At 38.2% G+C, this 23927-nt stretch overlaps 1 protein-coding gene across 6 annotated transcripts in view; it reads right to left on the reverse strand.

Moving 5' to 3' along the window:
• The window catches only part of PHIP (pleckstrin homology domain interacting protein), a 114965-nt gene that overhangs the window by 45631 nt on the left and 45407 nt on the right, over positions 1 to 23927 (reverse strand). For all 6 annotated transcript variants that reach the window (XM_068937597.1, XM_068937595.1, XM_068937594.1 and 3 more), the window contains 5 exons: positions 23301 to 23454; positions 22239 to 22373; positions 8288 to 8416; positions 3446 to 3671; positions 246 to 383 (listed from right to left, as the gene is read on the reverse strand). In XM_068937597.1, the coding sequence (XP_068793698.1) occupies positions 246 to 383; positions 3446 to 3671; positions 8288 to 8416; positions 22239 to 22373; positions 23301 to 23454 (782 nt within the window). The remainder of the gene's footprint in view (positions 1 to 245; positions 384 to 3445; positions 3672 to 8287; positions 8417 to 22238; positions 22374 to 23300; positions 23455 to 23927) is intronic.

The raw sequence follows: 23927 nt of genomic DNA on the forward strand, positions 1-23927 counted from the left end.
TTAAGGGGGCGTACAACAGCTATTACAAATTTGTAATGTTAATAATTCAGAGACTAATAACTCTTTTTTTTGCGAAAGACAAAAAAAAGATGGGAAAGTTGTACTATTTTCCATGGCTCCATACCTCCTTTCTAGCAGTTCAACAAAACGCACATATCACGCACAATAATACGTCATTTACATTTTCCGACTGTTACATGTTTCAATAGGTAAAAGCAAAACAAAAAAATCAAACAGTAATTTACCTCTGCTTATCCGGCTGGTACTACTAGTTCCTGCCTCCCCAGACCGTCTCTGATCCTGTTCTTGCTGAAGTCTTTGAATCATGCTATCCAGTGGACTAACTTCTTGATTTGCTTGTTGACTAAGAACTTGATTCAATCCTGTGAAGTAAAATACCAAGAGAACACCACATAAATGTTGATTTGAGGAGCCAAATACTACAAACTGGCTATCTAAATTTTAGCTTTGAAATTTAGAACAGTATATAGTCACAAGTTTAAGAATGGGCTAATTCCTACTTTAAGAATCTCATTTTTTAAACCAGAAAACTTTTGTCTTAATATTAACAGCATTAAATTTCCTGGGGCAGGGTCAAGATGATCACATGCCACTCCTAAAAAAGGTTTAAATTTTATCAAGTATCACCAAGACACAGAAGACCCATTTGTCAGCTGAGTTAATATAAATTGTCTTACCTTGTCCCAAATGCACTATAAAGCACGTTAGCATAAACCTCAATGAAAGAGCTACATAAAGGATGTCTAATTGAAAGAGAATAGCATTATCTACAGTAGGGAACTGGCAAGCAGTAAGAATGTCTGAGCGCCACATAGGCATTACGATAACACAGGTAAGCAATGCTAATTTTCTTTGATGTGTAGAATAGCCATGAAACCTCTTTGGGTAGATCTCTTAACAGGAGATAGTTCTATTTGAAAGGATTAAAAGGTGATAACATTATTTCAGTGCAGCAAACAAAAACCATAGCATGTAAGCATAAACAATGCAAAACTTTTCTTAGCCACAATGGTCACAAAAGATTAGACAGATACAGAGAAAAAGGCAAGGGTTACAGGGCCGATTTGAAAAAGAAGTCAAATACCTCAACACAGAATCTGTGACGAATGGAGAAGCAAGAAACTTGTGAAGAGAAGCAAGTTGCATACATTTGTTGAGACAGAGAAAAGGAAACTTGCAAAACTTTGTAATGAGGGATGACAATGTTCAAAGAAATAATCTACAAAAAATATTTTCCCAGAGTCATTCCAAAGAGATACCACAGCGCAAGACTGCACTTATCGAGATCAAATACAAGACACTACCGTAACTGTGCTATGAAATAAAGAGCTGTGATTATGTGCATAGACAGAAACAGCCATTTCTTAACGGATGATGTTATGCAGAAAGAATATACATAGTTAAAGATAGTGCTCTTAGGTTTTCAAGGCTAATTCAGCTGAAGCCCACTTCCCCAAAGCTTAGAATCTCAGAATGAGATCTGCTACAATCACAGATAGGTTTTCTGACTGATGTGTAGCAAGGCAGACAGATTTATTTGGTGAACTCATGAGCAGGGGCACCGTCTCCTGCAAACAACATGAAATTCTACAAATAGCCCAGGAATGCAATTTAAATAAAAACCACCCTACTCAAACAAAATAAATATTTTTCATATTTCTAGTTTGTAAAGTTTGCCTTCCTAAATAAAAATAAGTTAAAATAGTAAAAGGAAAGAAATTGGTGCATATTTGAAACTTTCAATATATCTGGCTAAAAGGCGCTTAATCTAACATATAAACAGTAAATCAAGCATGACTGGCTGAATTTTCCTTACTCTTATAAGGAAGAGAAAAAAATATTTAAGAATATAGAAAAATACTTGGGTGAGGGGGAAAATGTCACAGGTCTAAGGGAGGTCAAATCCTATAATAAAGTTCCAGAAAGCAAGGGGCTTCCTTAGTGAAAGGAGAAAATACAAAATACATGAACACAGTGTAGGTTTGGGTAAGACTGCATATACTGTTGCTAAATTGTAGAGTACGAAAACATCTTCCGTCTCTCCCAAACCTTCCTGGCTTTCTGTCAGTCTGGTTGATGGCTTCTGGCTATGAAGCAAAACACTACGGACATTATCTTCCCATAGGCCTTCATCTGTCATGCAGACACATCATTAGATTTGGTTGGTTGGTTTTAAAGGTCTGACTTATTTCAAAATATTACAATACAAAACGTGTCCAGGACATTTTCTGATTTAGAGATTACAAGAACGTCATAGCTCCATGTAACAATAGGCAAACTCACTGGAACCCTAATTTAGCTTCAAAATCACTGGCTAAAATGCTGGACATCAAGCATGGCAGACACTAACTAAAGGATTTATTCCTTCTTACAAGTGCTACTTAGGTAGCTTTTATCTACAATTTTGGAAGACTTGTTAAAACACTTTTTAAAAAATTATTATTTAGATATTCAGTGGCTTGCTATCCTCATCTGTAGACCTGAGGATAAAGAGATCTCTCGGGCAAAATGATCCTGCATTTTATGGCCCTTCTGACAAAAGATGATCCTTGGAACATCTTCATGTTTTGTTCTCTCGGGCTATCAACTGTAAGAAATTTGTGAAACGGTCTTTTGTTAAGAAACAAAACTTCACTCAACTTTCCCAAAATGTCTGACACACTGTAGATTTAAGTATGGCATATATAAGCCACTATTTACAGGCACAGCCAGTTTTCCCCAGATTTTCAAGAATATCCAGATACTTAGCAATCCCTATCCTGGAAACTTTTAAAGCTACTGTCACCAGCCACCATTTGGTCATTCACACTAATGCTGAACTAGTAAAACACAATAAGTAGGTGGAGATTTTAAAACGATGCCTATCTGTACCACATTTAAGCAATTTCCAGGAGCTGTTGCCCCAACGTGTGTTCTCCACATGCACGGCATGCAAGGAATAAGTTCAGAGTAACATCCCAGGTTTCTGTACCCTCATTAAATCTTGAGAGATCTTTAAATGAAAGATCAAAGCTCAAGTCCTCAAGAACAGGAAGGTTTGACAGAAGCTGTCAGATGTCCTCCCAGTTTCCTTTTCTTGTAGCCGTTACCCAAAAAGGTGTGGAAGATCAGTCTATTTCCTAGGTTTTCTGAAGTAGGAAGTCTTACCCCAAAAAGATCAAATGAAAGCTCACTCAGCATCTTACACTGTTTCAATAATGAAATGAACAGCTCCAAGCCAACTGGCATTGTAGCCTTAGCTAGCATTAACTTGAGCGATGACAGTGCTGTAAGTGAAACAGGCTGTCACAAGCAATGAGCACCAAGCAACTCTTACCTGCTACATGAATTCTTATTACCAAAGATGAAGAAAAAGTACACAGTGAGAGGGAAGGGGTAGAGGTACCACATAGGCTACTGTGTACTGAACTGAAATTTTCCATACCTGAAGATGTTACTCCCATCTGAGGGATAAGCTGCTCCTCCCTGCAGTTCTCACGACCAGGAACTAGTCTTTGATACCTTGCAGGATGAGGGTTGCCATCCACATCAACCAAAAATGGAGGAGGCATAAGGTGTGGAGCCTGCTGTGTCTGCTCATCCAGGACAAAGTTGTTGGCATCACGGATAAGGGGCCGATAATCACTATGAAAGAACATCTGATCTGCTATCTGTAAACAAAGTAATTTTGTAATTTTTAAAGAACCTATAAAAAAAGCATAAAAAACATATCTGCCAAAGTATTCTTTACAGTGGTGGTCACTTTTATAGAACAACGTTATAAGCTGATCTTTAAAGGAGAAAATTTAACAGGTCTGTGTTTTTTTCCAGCACTCATTTTCTGTACTATACTACAAGGAGAATAATCCAGAGGCTTGAGGGTGGGAAGCGTTTAAAGAACAGGGGAATGAGGGAATGTTTAACAACGTGCAGTTATTTGACACAGCACAGATACGTTAACAGGTTACAAATTACGATGTATATACACCTGATAATGAAAACTGTATCACAGACTTCTAAGAGCCTCTGATGTGGGAAGAAGAATAGGAAAATATTTATCACATCACTCATAGTTCATCACCTAGTATTTTCATCACAAGCATACCTATTCTTACTATAATGCTAGATACTTGAAAAAGTTTCAGTAGATAAAATAAATGATCAAAAGTTGAATTCTTCAGATTCAAAGGTTTGTTTTTAATTTCAGACCACTCCCTCGCAATTTATTCTAGGTGACTGCCACAGGCACTCAGGACTGAGGAATTCTTTCGTCCAACGAATATATACAAAGGCTTATGCTCCACCTCCTCGCTGGCACATGTATCTCAACGTTGTGCCATCAGAGAGGTATCGGACTACAAAGAGGAAAGAGAAAGCACACAGCAGGCAAAATGACAGCTAAACTACACACATCCCAACACTACTCACTGGAAAGTAAATCCCTTTGACTGACAGTTCACGTAGGTAGCTTAGCTTCAAACAAATAAAAATAATACACTACACAATCATAATTAACTGGAAGTAGATTTCCAGTGCAGCATAAATATGGTTAAACAATTGATCAAAGGTGTAAACAGATCTCCAAATGATCTCGTCATAGGGGTGAAAGACAGATGTTTGAGCATGAATACAGAAATACCTGAGTTCTGCTAGTATCCTCCATCCTAACCAATTGGTAACAATCTTCTGCAACTTGTTATTCAGAAATCAGTAAGATGGACACGACTGTGTCATTGAGATCAGACCTCAGAGCACAATACAAATGCTAAGTTCCCCTGTCCTGGATGTGAGATGACCAGGAAGGAAAGATGACAATAAACATCTCTCTGATACGACATCAAAAAGAAATATGAAGTGCCTACATGCATTCACGTGACATGAATAAAAATACAGGAATCATCTGTCACATAGGCTCTGGACCCTATGTAAATTCAAAAAAGTAGCACCTGCAAGAAAACTGGAAAGACGCACAGGGAGATGCAATAGCAAAGATTTTACTTCTGGGATTGAAACAGCTACTCTTACTGAACACAAATGGAGAAGATCACATCCTGCTGCAGTAAGGAGGCCCTCACTGTTAGAGGTATTGTTGACAGGTTCTTTGTTAACTTGAGAGAATGAATGAAAAAGATAATAAGCACTCTCACGAGGGGAGCATCATGTTTCATCAACAGAAACTTCCTCAACAGAAACCTTGTTTCATCAAGGCCAGATTAACAACTTTGTTCCTTCAGCCCAAATAGCTGGCTCAATACAATGAAGAACAGTCCTCTAGAAGGACTTGAGATTCTTGCCTGTAATCCTAACAGTAGAATATCTAGACCTTTCATCTAGTGCAATCTTCCTACTACTATTATGTACTTCCCACAGTGGAAAAAGAAGTAGTTCCAATGGCATGGCCGTGCAACAGCTGTGAGTTTTAATGTCCTGCGACTTGGCTGTACAATGCTCTCTGCATCCCACATTATCAGGTTTTGTAAGCAAGATCTCAGATTCAGAGTCCTCCTACCAGAACAGTCTTTTGTGCAAGATCTGGGGGTGGGGGGACCTCTCTACTTTTACCTTTAAGCGTACTCTCTACTGCAAGCAAGTATTGTACAGAAAGTAAATGACAATTTTCCACTCCGTGAGGTAAGAACAGCGTTTAACAAAGATTCCAGGCTCAGACCAGCTCTGAGCAGAACGCTGAAGAGCTCCTGCTGGAACCTGGGGCTCAGAGATACAGTCCAACGTAAGATCTTATCCTCGGGCCCCAGGTCCTTTGGGGCAAATTAGGGAACCTTAAATAGCCATGTTCAGTTGCTCACATGTTCAGCAGACAACCCGAACCTGTTAAGAGTACTAACAGGCAGACCCTACTATTCCACTTTTAGCGGTCAATTTCATGACAAAAAACAAGATACTACACCACCGTAAAAGTGTCCTGTACATATGACATCTCAAACTCAACTTTGGTGCTGGTGGGAAAGCTTTTGACACAGACCTGAGCTCTAGGAGATAGCCCGGAAGGTTCTTTCCTTTAGCAGTTATACATTCTGAACCCTCAGTTTCTCCAAATAGGTAAACTTGTATAAATGCAAAGAGACTTTCCCCGCTACTGCATCGACATGTGGCACAGGAGCTGTCAACTTGCAGCAAGGAACAGTGGTTTGGCTAGTCTAAAGGAACTTAGGCCTTGGAAGGCTCTCAGCTAGACTCGTCACCTTGAGCAAAACTTGCAAACGCAGGAGTGTAAGACAAGTGTCAAGGTTATCACACTTCTTTCTCCTGAGGAAATCATTCCTCACAATGGATGGAAACCATTTTAAAGTCAAAAACATATGCCCTATCAGAACATATTCTCATAAGAGGTCTAAATAAAACAAGCAGTGGGGGGGGGAGGGGGGAAGGGGAGGACAGGAGGGGACAGAAAACACAACACTGACTCTTCAGCACCCACCTATCTTTAGTTATATTTTTCCACAAAGCAAGTCAGACAAAAATGAAAGGAGATGGAATGAGACAAGAAAAAGATCTATAATTTCTGAGATGAGTTTTCTGAGAGTTAAAAAGTGTTTAAAGAAAAAAAAAAAAGTAAATTCTATTTCTTCCCATTTTTTCTACGGTCAGTAACAGCAAGAATACTGTGGCACAGTTATAGCTGGAGAAGATCATTTTATATCACCTGATAAGTGAAATATTTGAAATAATCTCTTCTCAAGGGCTGTAGAGAAAATCCCAAGAGGATAAAGGGTCTCTGAAGTTTAAGTGAAAAACAACACTGTTTTCCTTCTTCAAAAAGATCTAATCCCTCAAAAGTTAATTCATCAAATGACAGTGTAAAGGAAACTTGGTCTACCACAAAACCAAAAAGGTTCTTCATATCACACCCATTTGCAACATTTCTAACTGCAGAGGACTACAAAATTCCAAAACGTTTAGAGAGGAAAAGGAAACTTGGAGCAATCCATGAACTCTGGTGAGAGAAACGTTTCCACCACAATAGGCCTTAAAATCTGGAAGAGTAGGAACTCTGAAAGGCCTTGAAACCCATCTTCTGGTAATCCTGGTTTGCATTGCTTGTGTTGTCTCTACTCCTGCGTATTTTCCTTTCCATTCCAAAGAAAATAAACAGGTGCATTGAACTACAGTAACAGTTGAGGGATAGCAACCAGTCAAGCACTAAGTACTTCAAATAATAGCTGAAAAACAGGAAAAAAAAATCCCCAGTATTGAGCACTGCTGTTACTAGCATCAAGATAAGAACTGAGAGATTGCAGACAGAAACGCAACGGTTTACAAGGCAAAAGATTAAAATTCCTTTTGTTTTATGTCTTTCAGACCCATGTGTTGTTTGACAAGGTGCTCTGAAGACTGGCCTAAGTCCAAAGATCCAAAGCAGAAGGCAGGATGCAGAGACCAGCACTTCACCAACAATCTTCAAGCATCAGGTACCAGCGGCAGAGATGAAAGTCCTTGAGCAGATATGTCTAGGAACATATGTCTTAGGTCTTAGAAAGGCAGAGAAGAGACATACATCACCTTTTCCCTGGGTGATAAAAGGAGAACAGGGGCCTTGCGGACACTCCAAACTAGGTAAACTGTACAGTTCATAGGGCATGCTTATCAACCATGGGGGTAGAAGAAAGAAAACAAATCTTTCCAGTCATGAGGGTCTGCGGCAAGCCACTCAAACTTAGAATACACAATGGTCACTACGATAGCAGGATAAAGACAGAATATTTTCATTTCACATTGCTGTGCAAGCACCATGGCATCCATGCTTGCAGAATTACATAAGCAGACATAGAACTGTACCACCGGAATGCACAGTACCTCTACTGTAAATAACTGTCTCCCACGTTATGTAATGTTTAAAAAAAAGTTAGAATTAGTTTTATTACCATGTCCCCATCCTGCCCCACCCCCCCTTTTTTTTGGTCTTACTGAGAACCAGAAAAATGTTTAAAGTCAAACATTCAACTATCATCACTTTCACTTCAGTCTATTCACTTTATCCATGTTGATCCATTACTAGACATTTGTAACCCCCTCACTTGAGGGGAGATAATGATTCTCATTTTCTTGCAATTCCCATGGAAAAAAAACAATAGCTTCACTGCATGTTTCTGTAATTTAAAGAAGACAAGCCCTCAAAGAAAGCCCAGTGTCAACAAGAGGAATCTGAAACATCCCATATTAATGGCTCAAAAACACGCTGAGATACATCTTCTCAAAATGAAACTCTGAGGTATGCACAAATACTTTCAAAATAGACAAACAGTTTGGTTTTCATCTTGCACTGTACCTTGTCGTATTTGCTACTGGAACCAAAGCCAAAAATCAGAAGGTGACCGTGAGAATCGGTACATGCAAAATGCTGTCCATCAGGAGAGCACTTGCAGTCAAAAACTGCACCATGTCCTTGTCCTTCAATCTGAAATACATTAATATACAAAACAATTAAGTTACCAGAAATAAATTGTTTTAAATTATGATTCTCAAAACTGTGGTGCTGATGTTGAAGTTTATATAAAAATCAGTAAGACAGTATTCTGATAGATGGAAGTTATTTTAGTACATAGTTTACTTTTTAGCCATTCACTTTTCAGTGAATTTTGTGGTAATACTCATGAAAGATGCCAAATTGATAGCAGAAGAAACGGACAGACTTTATCCACAAAGCAGGCACAGTACAGGAAGTAACAATAAAAGCTTCCCCTTGAATGTCCTGCTGATAAGCCTAACCAGAGAGCTGGGTCCAGTTCAGGGTTTTAGTCACTACACCCTTTCACAATCCTCTGCCTTTCTGCTAAGCTAGCTCGAAAGCATTGGCTACTCTGGTGTTTCAGAACACCTGCCCACTAGAAAACGCACTGACATAGACAACCCACATTACACAACTTAGCAACTGCCTGCTTCCTGCAATTCCTACTCCTACTTTGTTGGTCTGGGGAGTTTTAGATTTGTGTAGTTTTAACTCCAGTTTTTAAAGGAGAACTGCAAAGATTTTAAAAAAGGAATTTTTACCTGATACTCATTTTCTGTTTTCCAGTTCCATTAAGCCAGAACAAATGGTTTTTGTTTTTCCCTGCAACCTGTCAATCAAGCAGAGGTGACCAATCACCACTCTGAATTTTCACGTCTTCAGCACCTCTTCAGAACGCCCCTTTCTATTCTCCCCAGTAAAGCAATTTTGCATTTTCTTTAAAGAGAGACCAAAAAAAGTTCTTTCCCTACACTGTGGCAGGGCTACATACTGCCAAGGAAAAAAGAAAAAAAGAAAAAAAAAAAAGGGAATTCAGTATGCACACAGTAACACTATGCACTTCTACGGCACCTTCCAACAGAGGCCATCAGCATTTTTTTTAAACGAACTACGCCTAAAAAATCCCGTGAGCAAGGTACTGTTTTATCATACAGGTTAAAAGACTGAGGCAAGAAGTCTAACTGTTTTGCCCACGGTCATACAACACATCCACACCCACACCCTTGCACACATACCCCAGTGCTAGAGGCTGCCACACCTATTCCCAGAGCTTTCAGTTACTAGATAATGGTCTCTCTTACTATAGATGCTTGCCAAAAAAGTAAAGTGAGTTTCTGGAATCACAAAAAAGGAACATAAATCAATGCAAGATTTATGTTCTATTTTGCTTCCCACTATTCCAGAGGGAATGAATTTTAGTAGAAGTATCCTACAGAAGGAGATGGGAAATAAAAACAGAGCCTCAAGTGAGCAACACTAATATCACATAAGCTAAGAACGCAGAATTAATTTAGGCCACACAAATGCAAGATCCAACAACTGAGGCAATGTTACACTTTGCGTTGCAGTTTGTATGCAGAAAGTTCACCTTACTAAAGGGAAATGATTCGGGGAGGCAGGGGAGAGTGGGGGAGCGGGGGGACGGGGGGGAGCTTCAGCCAAAGATTAAACTTTGCAGATGTATACTAAAATCTGGAAAAGTGTTTACATAGAAATTTCTGGTCCTTGTCCCTCCCCCCGCAAAAAGAAAACACAAAGTATCAAGCTTCCTAACAACAAAGTCCGGCATAAATAGAATTTCAGGGTCCTCCTTAGAGTCTAAGATGTGAAGACTTTTTGCTGTCCAAGGAAAACTAGGCATGCAGTGGGAAGAATTATTTGCTAACCACAGTGAGGGGCGGTGGTGGGAACAATTTGACAGATGATATTTTTAATCCTTCTCAGAGGCGAATGGCCGGGATAGACCATTTTCAAGAAACTCCTGGCAGTTAGAGTGAAGCGTTAGTTGAAGGCATCCCTTTCTGATATAAAGGAAAAGAACAGTGATCCACTATTCAGCAATTAGCACAGTGTAAATGGTGTTTACTATGAACGTAGTCACAATGAGGTTAAAAAATGGTTTTGCAAAGGACAGCAATTGGATTTTTTAGTACCACCCTTTACATCTGTATTTCCAAGTAGTTGGAAATAAAGATCCTTAATGCTATAAGAACAAAAAATTACTGTTGGAGATTATGTCAACATAGGAAATAAGCTTCTAAGATGTAACTGCTATTAAAAATTAAAGGGTAAGGCCTGCCAGGAGTGATATCCAGCAGAATTTTTTTCCACACATTTTTTTTTTTTGAATTAATAAATGATACTTTACAATAGAATGTCTTTGGTAATAAAGTTAACAGAGAAGAGCTGGTCTTCTGGAGCAGAAATCAGACATTAAATTCCAAAAGGGGTATCTGCAAATAAATCCACAAAAGCCCTAGCTTAAGCAAACCTGATAAGGGACTTGAGCAAAGAGAAAACTGTTCTGTTTCTCCCCCACCCCCTTTTAAAATCAAAGATGCAAGAACTATATGAAAATTGCATCCCAAAGAAGAAAAATTGTTTTTTTCTGTCTGGAATTTTTCCTTGCTGAATGAAAGGCTACCAAGGGTAAAGGGAAGAGACAGATAATCATAAAAACGCAAAAAGCACTGGTCAACTAACAGCTGTCTCTACAGAATAGGGATTTTAAAAGTGAATGTGTTAGGATACTACAGACAGCAAAGGTTCTTCAACCAAAAAAGGAAAGAACCAGTGATGCTATACAATGAGGACAGACTAAATCAAGACTACCTTTATCTCAAACCCAAGAATTAAGCTATATCCCCCACTTAGGAGAACAGCAAGGAAACAGAAAGAGGTAAGTACACACCAAAGGGAGGAATGCTGATGAAATAAGGGAATGAAAAAGAAAATATATTCTCTTTCTTTCAGTTTTGATGAGAGTTTTGTGCTCCCAAACAAGGGAGAATAGAGTTGTGAAACAGGCTCAAAAAACTGCACGTCTTAGATCATAAAAATAGTTTGTTACAAGAAATCAGAGAAGCAGCACTTACAGAAGTGACTGGGGCAAAAAGCCACCTTTCTACCTCTTATGAATAGCATGACAGAGTTAAAAACTAGTCTTTAAGGAAAGTAAAACAGGACAAATGAAAAACTGAATACAATGAAAATTGCATCAGAGTAAAGAATACCAGACAAATTTAGCAGACTTTCTTCAGTAAGATAACTGATTTTGTATATCAAGAAAATACAATTCATTCAACCTAGCTAGACTTCCTCAAGTCATCTAATAATGGTGCCATGATACGGCATTGAAAGTTTAGTTCAAAGGGAAGAGATGGTGATTAATATGAGAACTGTATGGCAGATAAACTTGCCAAGGAAAGGATAACAGTTATTAGCACTGAAAAGACAGAGAGAGCTAAAAGTATGTTATTAGTGAAGTTCTTCAAACCTGGCCTTTTTCTTAGTGACTGCAGAGGAAAAAGGAAAAAAAAAAAAAAAAGAGTATGTTGATAAAACGTGTATTAGGAAATCATCCATTAAAAACATAATCGAGATACAGTACAAATGATATTGCCTGAAGCAATTAAAAGCCTACAGGACAAAACACACTAGGCCACAAACCTGGGAAGACTAGTAGTAGTAAGGATATCTATTGCACTGCCGCCAGAAAAAATAATGGAGTTCAGTCTACACGCAATACCACTATGCACATCTATCGCATCTTCCAACAGAGGCCATCAGCATTGTTTTAAAAAGTTAATGAACTAATAATCTTGTAAGGCAGATACTGTTCTATCTTACAGAGTAAGAGACTGAAGCAATTGGCTGGAAACAGAAGGGGAAAGATCATTGTGTATTCATTGCAATGAATCACACACAATGCACCAGCAGAAAGAAAAATATATGAGGGGAGAGGGAGAGCGCGAGTGCATGCGTGAGCAAGAGAGCATGCATATTAGACAAGTACACAATGACAAGCAAGAAGGCTTCTGAAACGATACATGTAATTTTTGTTTCCCGTGTTCAAGATAAACGAATTATAACTGGAAGAGATAAAAAAGAATTTTTTTCACTGAACAAGATAATGGAAAACCTAGGAGTTCAGCCTTTTAACATGGACACAAAGGAAACAGGACCACTTTGTACACACATACAACAAGGTGTTTAGGAAGGGAATTATTTAACTTTAACATATAAGAACAAATGAATATTAATTAGGAATAACGTTCCAACTTGAAAACTGAAAATCAGATTCTAAGAACCACCTGATTTCACATTCATCAGAAGAAAGAAATGCTAGAAATTTCTGAAAGTAGCAAAAAGGCAAAGATAACTAATTGTTCTTAAAACATACACACTCTTTTATAATTGATCAAACTACAGCATTGCAAGTCAATCTTCTGCTATTGTGAAGTTCTTTGCAAGTTTATGCTTTTATTTTTTGTAAGGAACAATCTTTGATCACCGTATGCTTCAAGGAGAAGCCAAATAAACGTCTATGGACTTTCTATAAAGTTAGAAGAGGTTGTGCAAATTTGATAAGGAAAACAACAGTTAAATTTTATTAAGTCACCGAAAAAAAGTCAACAGGATTTCTAAGCTGCTTCTAAAAATCTTTAGCAAAGATCAAATGGTAGAAAGAACGCAAGGAGCAACTAAAATGAGACTGAAAAGTTGACTAAAAAATATTTTTATCTTCCTATCATCCAAGTCAGTTACTTATTCAGGAAAGCTGAAAGATAAATATATCCATGGAAAGACCTGACAGATCAACGTATCAGAGCCTAAGCATACAGAAAAGTTATATGTAAGATATTTACAGGTTCTTTTTGTTTTCATAAACAAATATTCTGCAAACTCAATATTGGCTTCTACTTGGACTAACAGAGCATTAGGACGGCTTTACTCCTCAGGATCCTTTATGTGCTCTTACATACCAGTCAAAGGAAGACCCTCTTAAAAACCAAACTCTGGCCAACTCAAAAATAACGCACCCTATTCTAAAGTCATTTCGTCCTTCAGACATGCTCCTAGACTACAAAACCTGATCTAAAAACAAAAACAGTCTGATACAATTCCAGCAAAAGAGGAAGTCTCTTCAGACTTTGTGAAGGCCGCAATACAGGCAATGACTTGTTTTAAATCTCTAATAAAAATACTCTGTCCCTATGAGCGAGTGGCATGTCTTTTTAGACAATAGTCTGAAAGAACCCCCTCATGTGGCAGAAACAGTCAATGCACAGAGCATTTTGCTGAGCTGTACTAAATGGAATATAATCTTCCATGTCTTTCTTCAGATAGGGACTCAAATTTTTTTATGTAACATTTAGGCTAAAAATAATCAAGAAGTTTTCAACAAAGCTACCAAAAGGGAAAAGATCTAGGGCAGGCAATTCAGGTTAACTGATTAATGAACAGTAAACAACATTGTAACTGACACAGTAATACTGTTAGAGCTTCAGATTTTATTAGGCTGCACTGAAAGTAAAAGTAGCATTAGAAGATCAGGAACCACCTCATAAAGATCAGTGAAAGAGGAAGCTTTCTTTCATAAGATGAATTCGTCCGCTATAATTGCAAAATGACGACTGGACCTCAGAAGATAGGACAGGAAAAGTACCAAGACAAATAGATGTAAGGAGGCATAGCATAGGAATCGCCTGTAATGTGAAATGTCCACTCAAAACTAAAGGACAGAGTCAACAACCAGCTCTCTGAAGAAGCTGGAGCATGCAGAAAAATCTGAATTGCAACTCAGTAGCCTCTGCTTGATTGACAATTTGCAGGAAGAAACCCTTTTGACTTGAATCGGTAGATGCTATAACACTGACACAGTAAATTCCTCTAAGCAAAATAAGGATTTAAACAGTAATAAAACATTAAATCATCATTAAAAATGGTGCGTGGGTGTGTGAGGGGGGAATTCTTCAAATTAATGAAAAACAATCTCCATAATGAAACACATTAATAGAGATAGTTTTATCACCTCCAAGGTGGTTCCCAATTTCTCTCACTAATTTATATAAAAATAAATTGGGGAAGAGGGCAGAAAGACCAGGGAGAGGAGGAGGGAAAACAATGCATCTAGAAGGTCTGATTCTTCTGTGGACTCTCCATTAACCTCAAGTGGGGTCAAAATTCCACCCCATGCAGTTTCACTTGTAAAAAAGCAAAACAATTCTTACGAAATATTTCGCTTGACCTTTTTTTGGTCCAATTTTGTATATGACAATTTCACTCACTGCTTACGCCAATAGCTTTAAATAGATCTGCAATACATCCACACTTTACGAAGTTAAGAAAATGTTTCTTTTTAAATTTTTCAGATGATGTATTGTATAGAAGTTACTTATATATAAAAGGTTGAGGTAATTAAGGACCCACTTTGAAAGAAATGCATTTAACCTGGAGTAGTACCAGACAATTTTACATTAACTACGTATCAGCTAGCTGCAGACTCGGGAACCAAAATTCAGGCATTCGCCTCAGCAGTCTGGATTTGTTTACCTTTCAAGTGGCCTGAACTTTCAAGCGTAACATTAACATGCAGGGTAATCTTTGATTTCAATATAAAATATTAATCTGTATTAGCAGGTTTATACAGAGTTTTAACTACTATCTAGCTAGGACAAGGCATATATTCACCACAATAATTTTACAGAGTTAACATAAAGCAAAACTAATAAATATGCATTCACCTTACTTAAACTTTCTCACATGATGGGTGGCAGCACACATTTTTGCAGGTTTAAAAATAAGTTTAACACCTTAAATACAACTACTGTTTTGTTACAATATATGTCACTCATTTTTTGATTTTGTGCCTGCATTTTGGTAAAGCATAATGTTTCATTAAGATACCACCTGAAACAGCAGCAGCACTTGCAGAGCTGTACAACTGTAATTATGATGTAACCAGAAGATGCTGGCTTTGCAAGGTAGGTTAACATCTCCTTGCTGACTCTATGACTCCAAGTACTTTCCAAGGCAATTAAATGAAATAGAGCAATTTAACAGAGTTCCTTCAGAATAACTGCATCAAATTCAATGTTTTGTTTCCTTACTTCTAGGCTTCTCAAGAAGAAGCAAGCTGAAAAAGAAAACTAAGAACCAAAAAAAAAGCCACTTTTTTCTTTACTACACTACAGTCCTAACAGCTCATGCCTAAAACTTCAAGACCGGTCAAAAAATCAAGGGACCTAAAAATAAGTTTATGAATACTCACAAATAAGTTCTATTCTTTTGAAACATTATATACTTCACTGTATAAAGAGTTAGAACACAGTGTAATAAAAGCTACTGCTGAAGACTGAGATGTAAATAGGTTTTAAAAAGCAGCATGTCTTCTCAAGATCATTCCAACACACCCTTTCTTCTATCTGAACTTTCTAGAGGAGAATACTAGAAATTCAGTCACGCTCTAATCCTCTAAGTGCAGTACGAAAATGCTGGAGTATTTTCTCTCTCAAGTATCTTCTACTGAAGTAAAACTTTTCCTCTTCACACCTATTGCTTCAGGAATACCCAGACATAACCACTACAGCAGCCGTTCAAAATTGTGTGTAAAATTTTATTTAAATTACCTCCTAGCTTCATATACCTGACATGGATGAAAACAGATTAAAAAGGAGATTTAAAATCAATTCATAATGGATTTGAAAGTAATAATATATAGTCTTTTCTTTAAAAACACAAGTTCACAATTTTTCAAAAATAGCCAAGACCTGTAAGCAAACCCTAAATCTTCTCCAACAAAGAGGCAACAGGGAGGTCAGCCTTCCCTTAGGCTTTGCAATTTAAAGCTCTTTTCTGCTGCAGTCTCCAAAAAGTAGGACAGAGGGGACGGGAACAACAAAACACCATTTCAAAGAATAACAGTTACGGTGCTGTAAGGAACTATCCACTATTCTTCAAGTACCAATCTGGCCATCAGGGCAAGGAACATTTACAATGCTGGCCATCAGGGCAAGGAACATTTACAATGACAGAAAGCTGAACAGTCATGTCTTTCAGGGAGACCTCAGGGTACTTCTTTCTCATATGTTACAGAATTAGTTGTCATGTCAAAAGAGGACAGGAGAGGGAGGGAATGAGCATGGTGTGGTTCCCCCCACCCCCCCCCCAAAAAAAAAAAAGAATCCATAGGTTGCTTCACATCACTAGTTTACAGAGCTCAAGCTGCATGCATTTCTGAAATACGCTCATGGTCTTGAATATGATCTGATTAAATATGCTTTGGCATTCAGAAGAAGACTCAGCAAATTCGTCATAGCTGAAGATACTTAGCGTGACCTTTTTGTGTCACAGCCTTCCAGCAAGTCAGAATAAAGCTACAAAGGTAGGAGGATTTCTAAGCATTCAGCTTTGTCAATTTAATACAAGACTGTAAAAAATATTCTTCTCTACCAGTATTTCAAAGCAATCTTCACCACACGATGAACAGATTATGGTCACCTTTGCCCTGAATTTAAAGTGGGCTCCAGAAGTACTATCCACCCAGAACACGCTGCAGAGTACTGTCATACACAACAACACTAAGAACAACTGTCTTAAAGGTAAGAAAATTTAACAATGTTCAGTCCAAGTGAAGGCTACCATAAGCATCAGGAGGAAAATGTTAGGATTGCAAGCAAAAGTCGGACCTTAACAGAAGTTTAGGCATACGGGAGGCCCTTGAGGAATGTGAGTAATGTCAGGCATGGGAAAGCTATTACAAAGCCTGGCTCACTTATCAAAGATCCACTTTACAATAAGAGCCAACCCAGTAAAGCAGAAGAGAAATATGTAGGGATGAAAGATTTTTGTTTGGTTGGTTTTATTTGGGTTTTTTTTTTTTGAAAGTTGTCAATAAGAACCACCACTTTTGTTTAAAGGCATCACTATTCCTAGTACATTAATTTCTTCATTACACAAAGATTCCTTCAGCTTTGTAAGGCTAGTTAGCAAGACTTTGTAAAATAATACACAAGCCTTCAGGTGCAATAACTGCAATGCCTAGGTACAATATTTGACTGAACCCAGTATCAGATCCAGGCAAAGCAACTACATTCAAAGACAGTGCTAATATCAAACATTCCATGGCAGCAAGGGCTGTAAAAATCCCTGCTCTCCTCCAATCTCCTGTTCTCACCGCCGTACTGCAGTTATACTTTCAACAGCATAGTTTCAAATAACTCCAGTTACCATACGTTCCTGCAACTGTTTACGAAGCTAGGCCGTAAACCAAATTATTCAAGAAAAGATGAGAGAAAGAACAGAGCTACAGGCCCTTTCATATACCTCCAGAAATCTTTTAGAAAGTTCGGGGTTTTTTTGTTTGTTTGTTTGTTTTTTAAACTTCTCCTGGGCAGCAAGCTGATGGGACAAGAGCTATTAGCTTTACTGTAGGAGAAGTCCACACTCTAAAGCTCTAGACAGGCTCTGCCTTAACAAGGAGTTAGAATCAGCAGACCTCAACCTAGGTATTGCTTAAAGGAAACCACAGAAGTTAAAGGAAAATCAAGAGCAGCACTGTAAGATATTTGGGTCAGATTCAAAGATTTCATGTCCAGATTGCAATACCAACAAAAATCCACCAACCAAACAAAAACCTTTGCATCTATCTAACCTTATCAGGCACCTCCTTGTTGATCTGCAAGATCCTCAAGTGTCCCTGTAGGGTTTTTGTTTCCCCTCCATACATACTCAGAATTGAGATCCTTGTACTCAAAGCCTACAGGAATCACAAGCGTTAAGTGAAGCTGCAGCATACATTATCTGAGCGTCAATCTTACCACTCTTCATAAATCAATAGTTTTGGTCTTCTTAAAAAATAACTTAGTGAGAACACCTGAAGAAACAGATACTGTCACAACAGTTAAGTGCTGCACAGCTTTTATATCATGGCCTAACTGAGCACTAATCCTGAAAATTTAAGAGCTTGTCTGAAACCTGAAGGGTAAAAAGGCCATTTCTACCACTTTATAATTTACTTAGAACATTTCTTCTACACTCAGGAATATGAGTCTAGGACAAGCACCTAAACCAACCAGCTACAGATTCATGCTTCTCCACAGTGGCACAACTTCAAGAGAAAGGAACACGTGCAGTCTAGAAATTTACAGTTAAAGACACCCTCTTGGGTAAGCGTCAAATGTTGAATTCAACACCTTACCCTCTGAGGAGGGAATAAAATCTACATCTCCTGTTTCCCAGTTGAACACTCTAATAAGTAATCACAGAAGAGGGGTGCCATTGCCACCTACTGCTATGCTCCCCTTTTAGGGCCGCAGTGCTTAGTTCTTGAGAAGACGCCTCATGACATTAGGGCCCGTGTATACCCAGGTGCCTCCGAGCAGCTCTGAATAAGCAGCAGCATTTCAAATATATCTCAGTGTACACTATCACCTAGTGGCTCTCACTAGATAGATCACCGTTTAGTGTAATTTCTTCCTGGACCATCCACCGAGATAGATTCATCTAACACACTGTACAGTAAACTGAGGATTTGGGGGGATACTGCATTCCACTTTGGGGACAAAGAACCTAAATTTAGGTGCCACAACAGTCAAGTCCTTCAGTGAATCTAGGCTCTGGGTTTAAAACCTTATGGTTACGGTAGCCACAATTTAAACCCTTACAAGGTTTGCACTGTCCTTGTGTAGCAACACTACTATTCAGCAAATCACTACAGGTTCCAAAACACTCCTCTGCAGCAATCGCTTCAGGTTGATTACCCTTGTTTTTTCAGTAAAGTCTGTTAAATGCTTATTCATACCTGGGAAATAAAGCGTGTAGAATTGCCTTACTATTTCAACACCAAAGCCGCAACCTCTATACTTCTTCAGAAAAATGAACGTCAAAAATAGGTCCTTATAAAAAAATATATCCTTACTCTTCTACCTCAGTGAGAATATATTTTTCATTAGCAGTCGTATTAAGTCAGGACTGGCAGGGATATTATACTGGCTACAAAACAATACTAAAACCTGTAGATGCACACCCAATTTAAAACCATCCCAAGGACTGGATTTCCTGCACTTGAAAATTGTCTAAAAAGCTTCAGCCCCATCTTAATTTTGATATTCCTATGGCAAATTTCACTCTTTGGGGTAGGGGAAGAATATCTTTCTCAAGTCTAGTTGACTCAAGTCACTGAGTTAAGCCAGGTGTACCCATGACTCTGAGGGATGCGGTACTTACAGGAATTGTACCGCACTGTCACCACAGCAAAAACTGCAGATGAAAACATGGTGCGAGTGAGTGTGTGTGTAAAATACACACACTTACCGAGGGCAACCTAATGTGCGCAGACAGTCACTTATAGAACTAAGTTTACTATTAATTACAAAGACCAAAAATTGACAATTAGAGCTTCAAATTCAGCTATGACTGTGCTACTTGATTTTAGAGCAAATCTGAAGCAGAGAGAAAAACAGGGAAAATGTTCTGCAGGACCACTACAGTCTCCTAATGGCATCCATCTGTAGGTTTACCCATCAAGGCACAAATGAACTTAAGATTTCCCCCTTTAAGTTAAATACAAAAAGCATATTTGGTTACTACTGCTTTGCAGTTTCACATTCACTGGCTGGATATGAGGAATTAAGTCTTTCTCTTAAACTGATGGGTATCGCCTGCATTACTCAGATTTTGCAATGCTGACAATGAAAAAAACCCAGGTTGTGGGGAGCTTACAAATACCCAACTCTACTTTACGGATTTGCCACAAGGCTTTAGATGTACCAAACAATCCATTTAAGATGGGAACACCTGACTGGACTAATTGTTGTTAAGCTAAGAATTATCTAAGATTTTTCTCATAAAATCAACAGCTCCAAAGTCTGCCATTTTTATTTAAAATGCATCTGCTTGTGACAAAGTCATCCAGTGCTAGTTCAGCTACCACAGATATGGTCCGGTAGGGCAATGATAACGTAAGGTTCTTGATCGGTAAAGCAGAAATCACATGTCATTCAGAACATAGGCTTGGTTCTTGCCAGTGATGTCTCCTGTCTGATCCAAGAGAACTCAGTCTGGAAAATCTTCCTCTTCTCCAAATAGAAATACTGTTTTTGAGAGGTGTGAGATGACATTCTCAGCAAGTCCAAGAAAGCCACAGCGGTTTTATCAGAATAAACCTGATTCTGGCTAATAAAATTATGTTCCCAGGTGATATGCCAGTTAGGAAACAAGGACAAGTCTGCCAATTCTGTGTATATTCATGGCCTCACTTAGTAACCAAAACACTTAACATCTGCAGCTCTGCGGAGGTGACTATACAATCAAGTCTCATGCTCTAGGAGCATCTCCCTCAGTCATCTAAATAAACCATTTTCCCTCTACCCATGTCTTTTGAAACATCACACATGGAAGACTGGCTGAGGAAATATTCCCAGACTGTAGGGAGAAGCCTCTTTGATACACAAACGGTATGCCTTACCGTTCAGTGGTGTGATTCAAATCGATTGCCAGACTTACAATTCCCCTCACCTCACTCAGCAGGCAGACTTTTTCACATCCATTTCCAGCCTGAAGCACAGGTTACTAGCTGCTGAGAACTTCTGCCTGTCTACTCATTTCTCTTTAACTGTAAGAGTGTTAAATATATGTGATGTTTACTTTTTTTTGATGTTTGGTTATGCCAGATAGCATCCTTCAGCTAAATATTTCTGTCTTTCAGGGGACTGCCAACAATCAGAGGTCAGGAATTTAGAATCAGATAGGTCTCAAATGGACTTGTCTTCTAAAGAAGAGCAGATGAACTCAGGCTCTTCTGACCTTAAATTCCGTGAAAGCTATCATACACCAGTCATGGGTGATCGCAGAAAGGCAACGAGAACGTACGCTTCAGCTGCTAACAGCAAACAGCACTGAGGAACAAAGGTCTGTACTCATAGCTCCAGGCTGATCGTCTCAGACCCTTCATAAGCTCAGTTACAGACACCATTGCAGAGGGAACAATACAGAACCTAGGTCAGTACTGAAGGAGTCTCTTTCTAGGCTGCAAATCCTCTCTCCATCCCGCATAGCTCTCAGAATTTCTTCAGAAAATCCGTCCTGTACACTGCACATCTCAAATCTTTCTTCGGGTTCAGAGTGCCCAGAGTGCCTCTTAGCCTGCCTTGATTTCTAAATGTCTTTTTTTTTTTTTGGTCACGATAGCTATGTCATCTGCTTCAGGTCTATTCTTGGGACAATCGTCTTTACTCTTGTCTCCAAGACTGTCACTCCACTAAGGCTGGCAGCTAGAAGAAACCCATTTGCTTACTCTTGAGATTCTAACGATTCTCCAGATTCTACAAAGACTGTATGTAGTTTTCTGCAGGAGACAAAGTCTGAGCTGCATAACACATCATTACCTTCTTCAGGAAAAAAATACTTATATTAAAGACCCACTTAATACCAAGAAACAGAAGGAAATACCTGTTGCATCCATCTTCCAGAAGAATTAGTTTAGTGCAGAACAGACCAAATTTGAAACCTGCATGTGGAGGAGCTCTACACAGAAAGGCTGACAGTATTCAGTCCAATGGGTCAAGGCAGCATACAACAACATTGTATGAGATCAGGTGACTCCTGAAGAGCTTTAGCCAGATTAAGAATTAGTAATGCAAAAATAAACCAGGTTCCATCTTGGTTCCCCAGACAGGAAGCAGAGCACTAAAGGAGGGTCTCTGTCATCTTGTCTCTTATGCATGATCTCTGACAATGTAAACCAAGACTCCAATTTCATGTGGATGAAGGATATAGAAAGATGACAGTATGAAACACAGTCAAAATCCCAACAGATTTAATCTTTGCCCCACTAAACTGAATAGGAGGTTTTCTATTGATTTCACTGGATGTAGGAAGTTGTCCTACACACAAATGCATGCTTCAAGATGGCCTACATAAGAATTTATTAATAGCAAAAAGTTTAGAAAGGTTGTTTTGGCATATCTACACAATGTAGGATAATTACCATGTTGAAGTAAGACCGGATTTTGACCCCTCTTGCTAAATCCCAAACTATGACGTTTCCATCATGTCCAGCAGAGAAGAGAACTCTTGGATCAAATGGGTGAGGTTCAAGTACAAACACTTCATCTTCATGTCCCTGAAATTAAAGATACAGTAAGCTGACCAAGAGGAATGTCTCAAACACTTACACAGGAATTCAATACAGTAGCACTGGTAACTGGAAACTATGAAAGTACCCAGCACAGAACTATGCATACTATGACCTTTTTTTTTTTTTTTTTTTTTGAATATTATACTCTTCTCTTTCCAGTTGCAATTTTTAACTTCATAACAAGTACATTAAGTAAATCCCAATATTTTTGTTACGATTTTCAAAGCACAGAAAGTCTAAACCAACGTTTGACATTTTTGATCTTGATGCTTCACAGACTTCACTTTGTTTAGGCATACTAGCAGTTAGAAATTTTAGACCTGTAGAATTGGGTATTTAGCTAAAAGTTAGAGAATTAAGTTTTTTAAAATTAATACTAATTTTAAAGCTTTGCTTAAAATATTTCCATCTGGTGGTGTATCTAGTTATCTGGAGTTACGTTATTTTCTCAATGAAAAAAAAAAATGGATCAGACTTTAGCATAAATGCTACTTGATTTATTCTAACTAGAGGACTATTTTTAGTATACATGGAACGATGAAGGTGCAGTAAGTTGTTCAGACACGGCTATTCTATCCATTAACTGTATTTCAAAACATCTGTCACACTAAATCAAGGTCAGAAGTAGCAAAAATTGTTTCCCTCTCTCCTTCTAAGATAGAAATTTAGGGGGAAAAGAAGTCCAAAATTAGTTTCAGACACCTCACATAACAATGGAGGTTTGAACTTTTAAGCTTTAATTTCTAGGAATCCAGAGACAGACGTATCTATTATATTTCAATTATTTGGAAAGGTTTAAGGCAGCCTTCAGGTAGAAAAGAATAAGGAAGAATTTTGGTGATATATATAAAAATTATATAGATATATAAAATTCTGTATTCAGGATTGATTTATCAGGATGGAAGACCTTACCATGAGAATATGAATGAGTTGGCCAGTGAAAGAATTCCAAACTTTCAGAGTCATGTTATTTACTGCAGTTATAACAGAGTTGTCATGGCGGTCCCATGCCACCATGGTCACTTTCAGCTTTGTGATTTTATCTTCAACTCCCTGTAGACTTTGTCTAAAAGAAAAAAAGCAAGGAGAGTTTCAAAGCAATCCTAGTTTACAAAAAATACTGTTATTTCCATAGTAAATGGAAATATTTCTGTATTATGCTTTATTAGTAAGAATAGCAGCATTATGCTTTCAAGAACCTGGAGAAATGAAAGATGTTACCCACTGTATAACATATACCACCAAAAGAGACATTTATAGCTCCTTAAACAATGAGTATAGAGTCACCTTAATATTTTAAAGAATTACTATATTGATTTTTTTTTTCCCAGATGATGCCCTCTGATACCTGACCTAACCCATTGAAGACTACCATCTGTGATATTTACTTACTAAAGAGTGAAAATCTAAACTAATCATTTGGTGAACAATAAATCTGGCTTGGAGAATATTTATATTAGGCAGCCATAGGCATAGACAGAAGTATTCTCATATCTTTCAGTGAGTTTAACTGTCAGGCCATATTGAGTACTATACCAC

This window comes from Struthio camelus, chromosome 3 (genome assembly GCF_040807025.1).
Source record: "Struthio camelus isolate bStrCam1 chromosome 3, bStrCam1.hap1, whole genome shotgun sequence".
In the NCBI taxonomy this organism is placed as follows: Eukaryota; Metazoa; Chordata; class Aves; order Struthioniformes; family Struthionidae; genus Struthio; species Struthio camelus.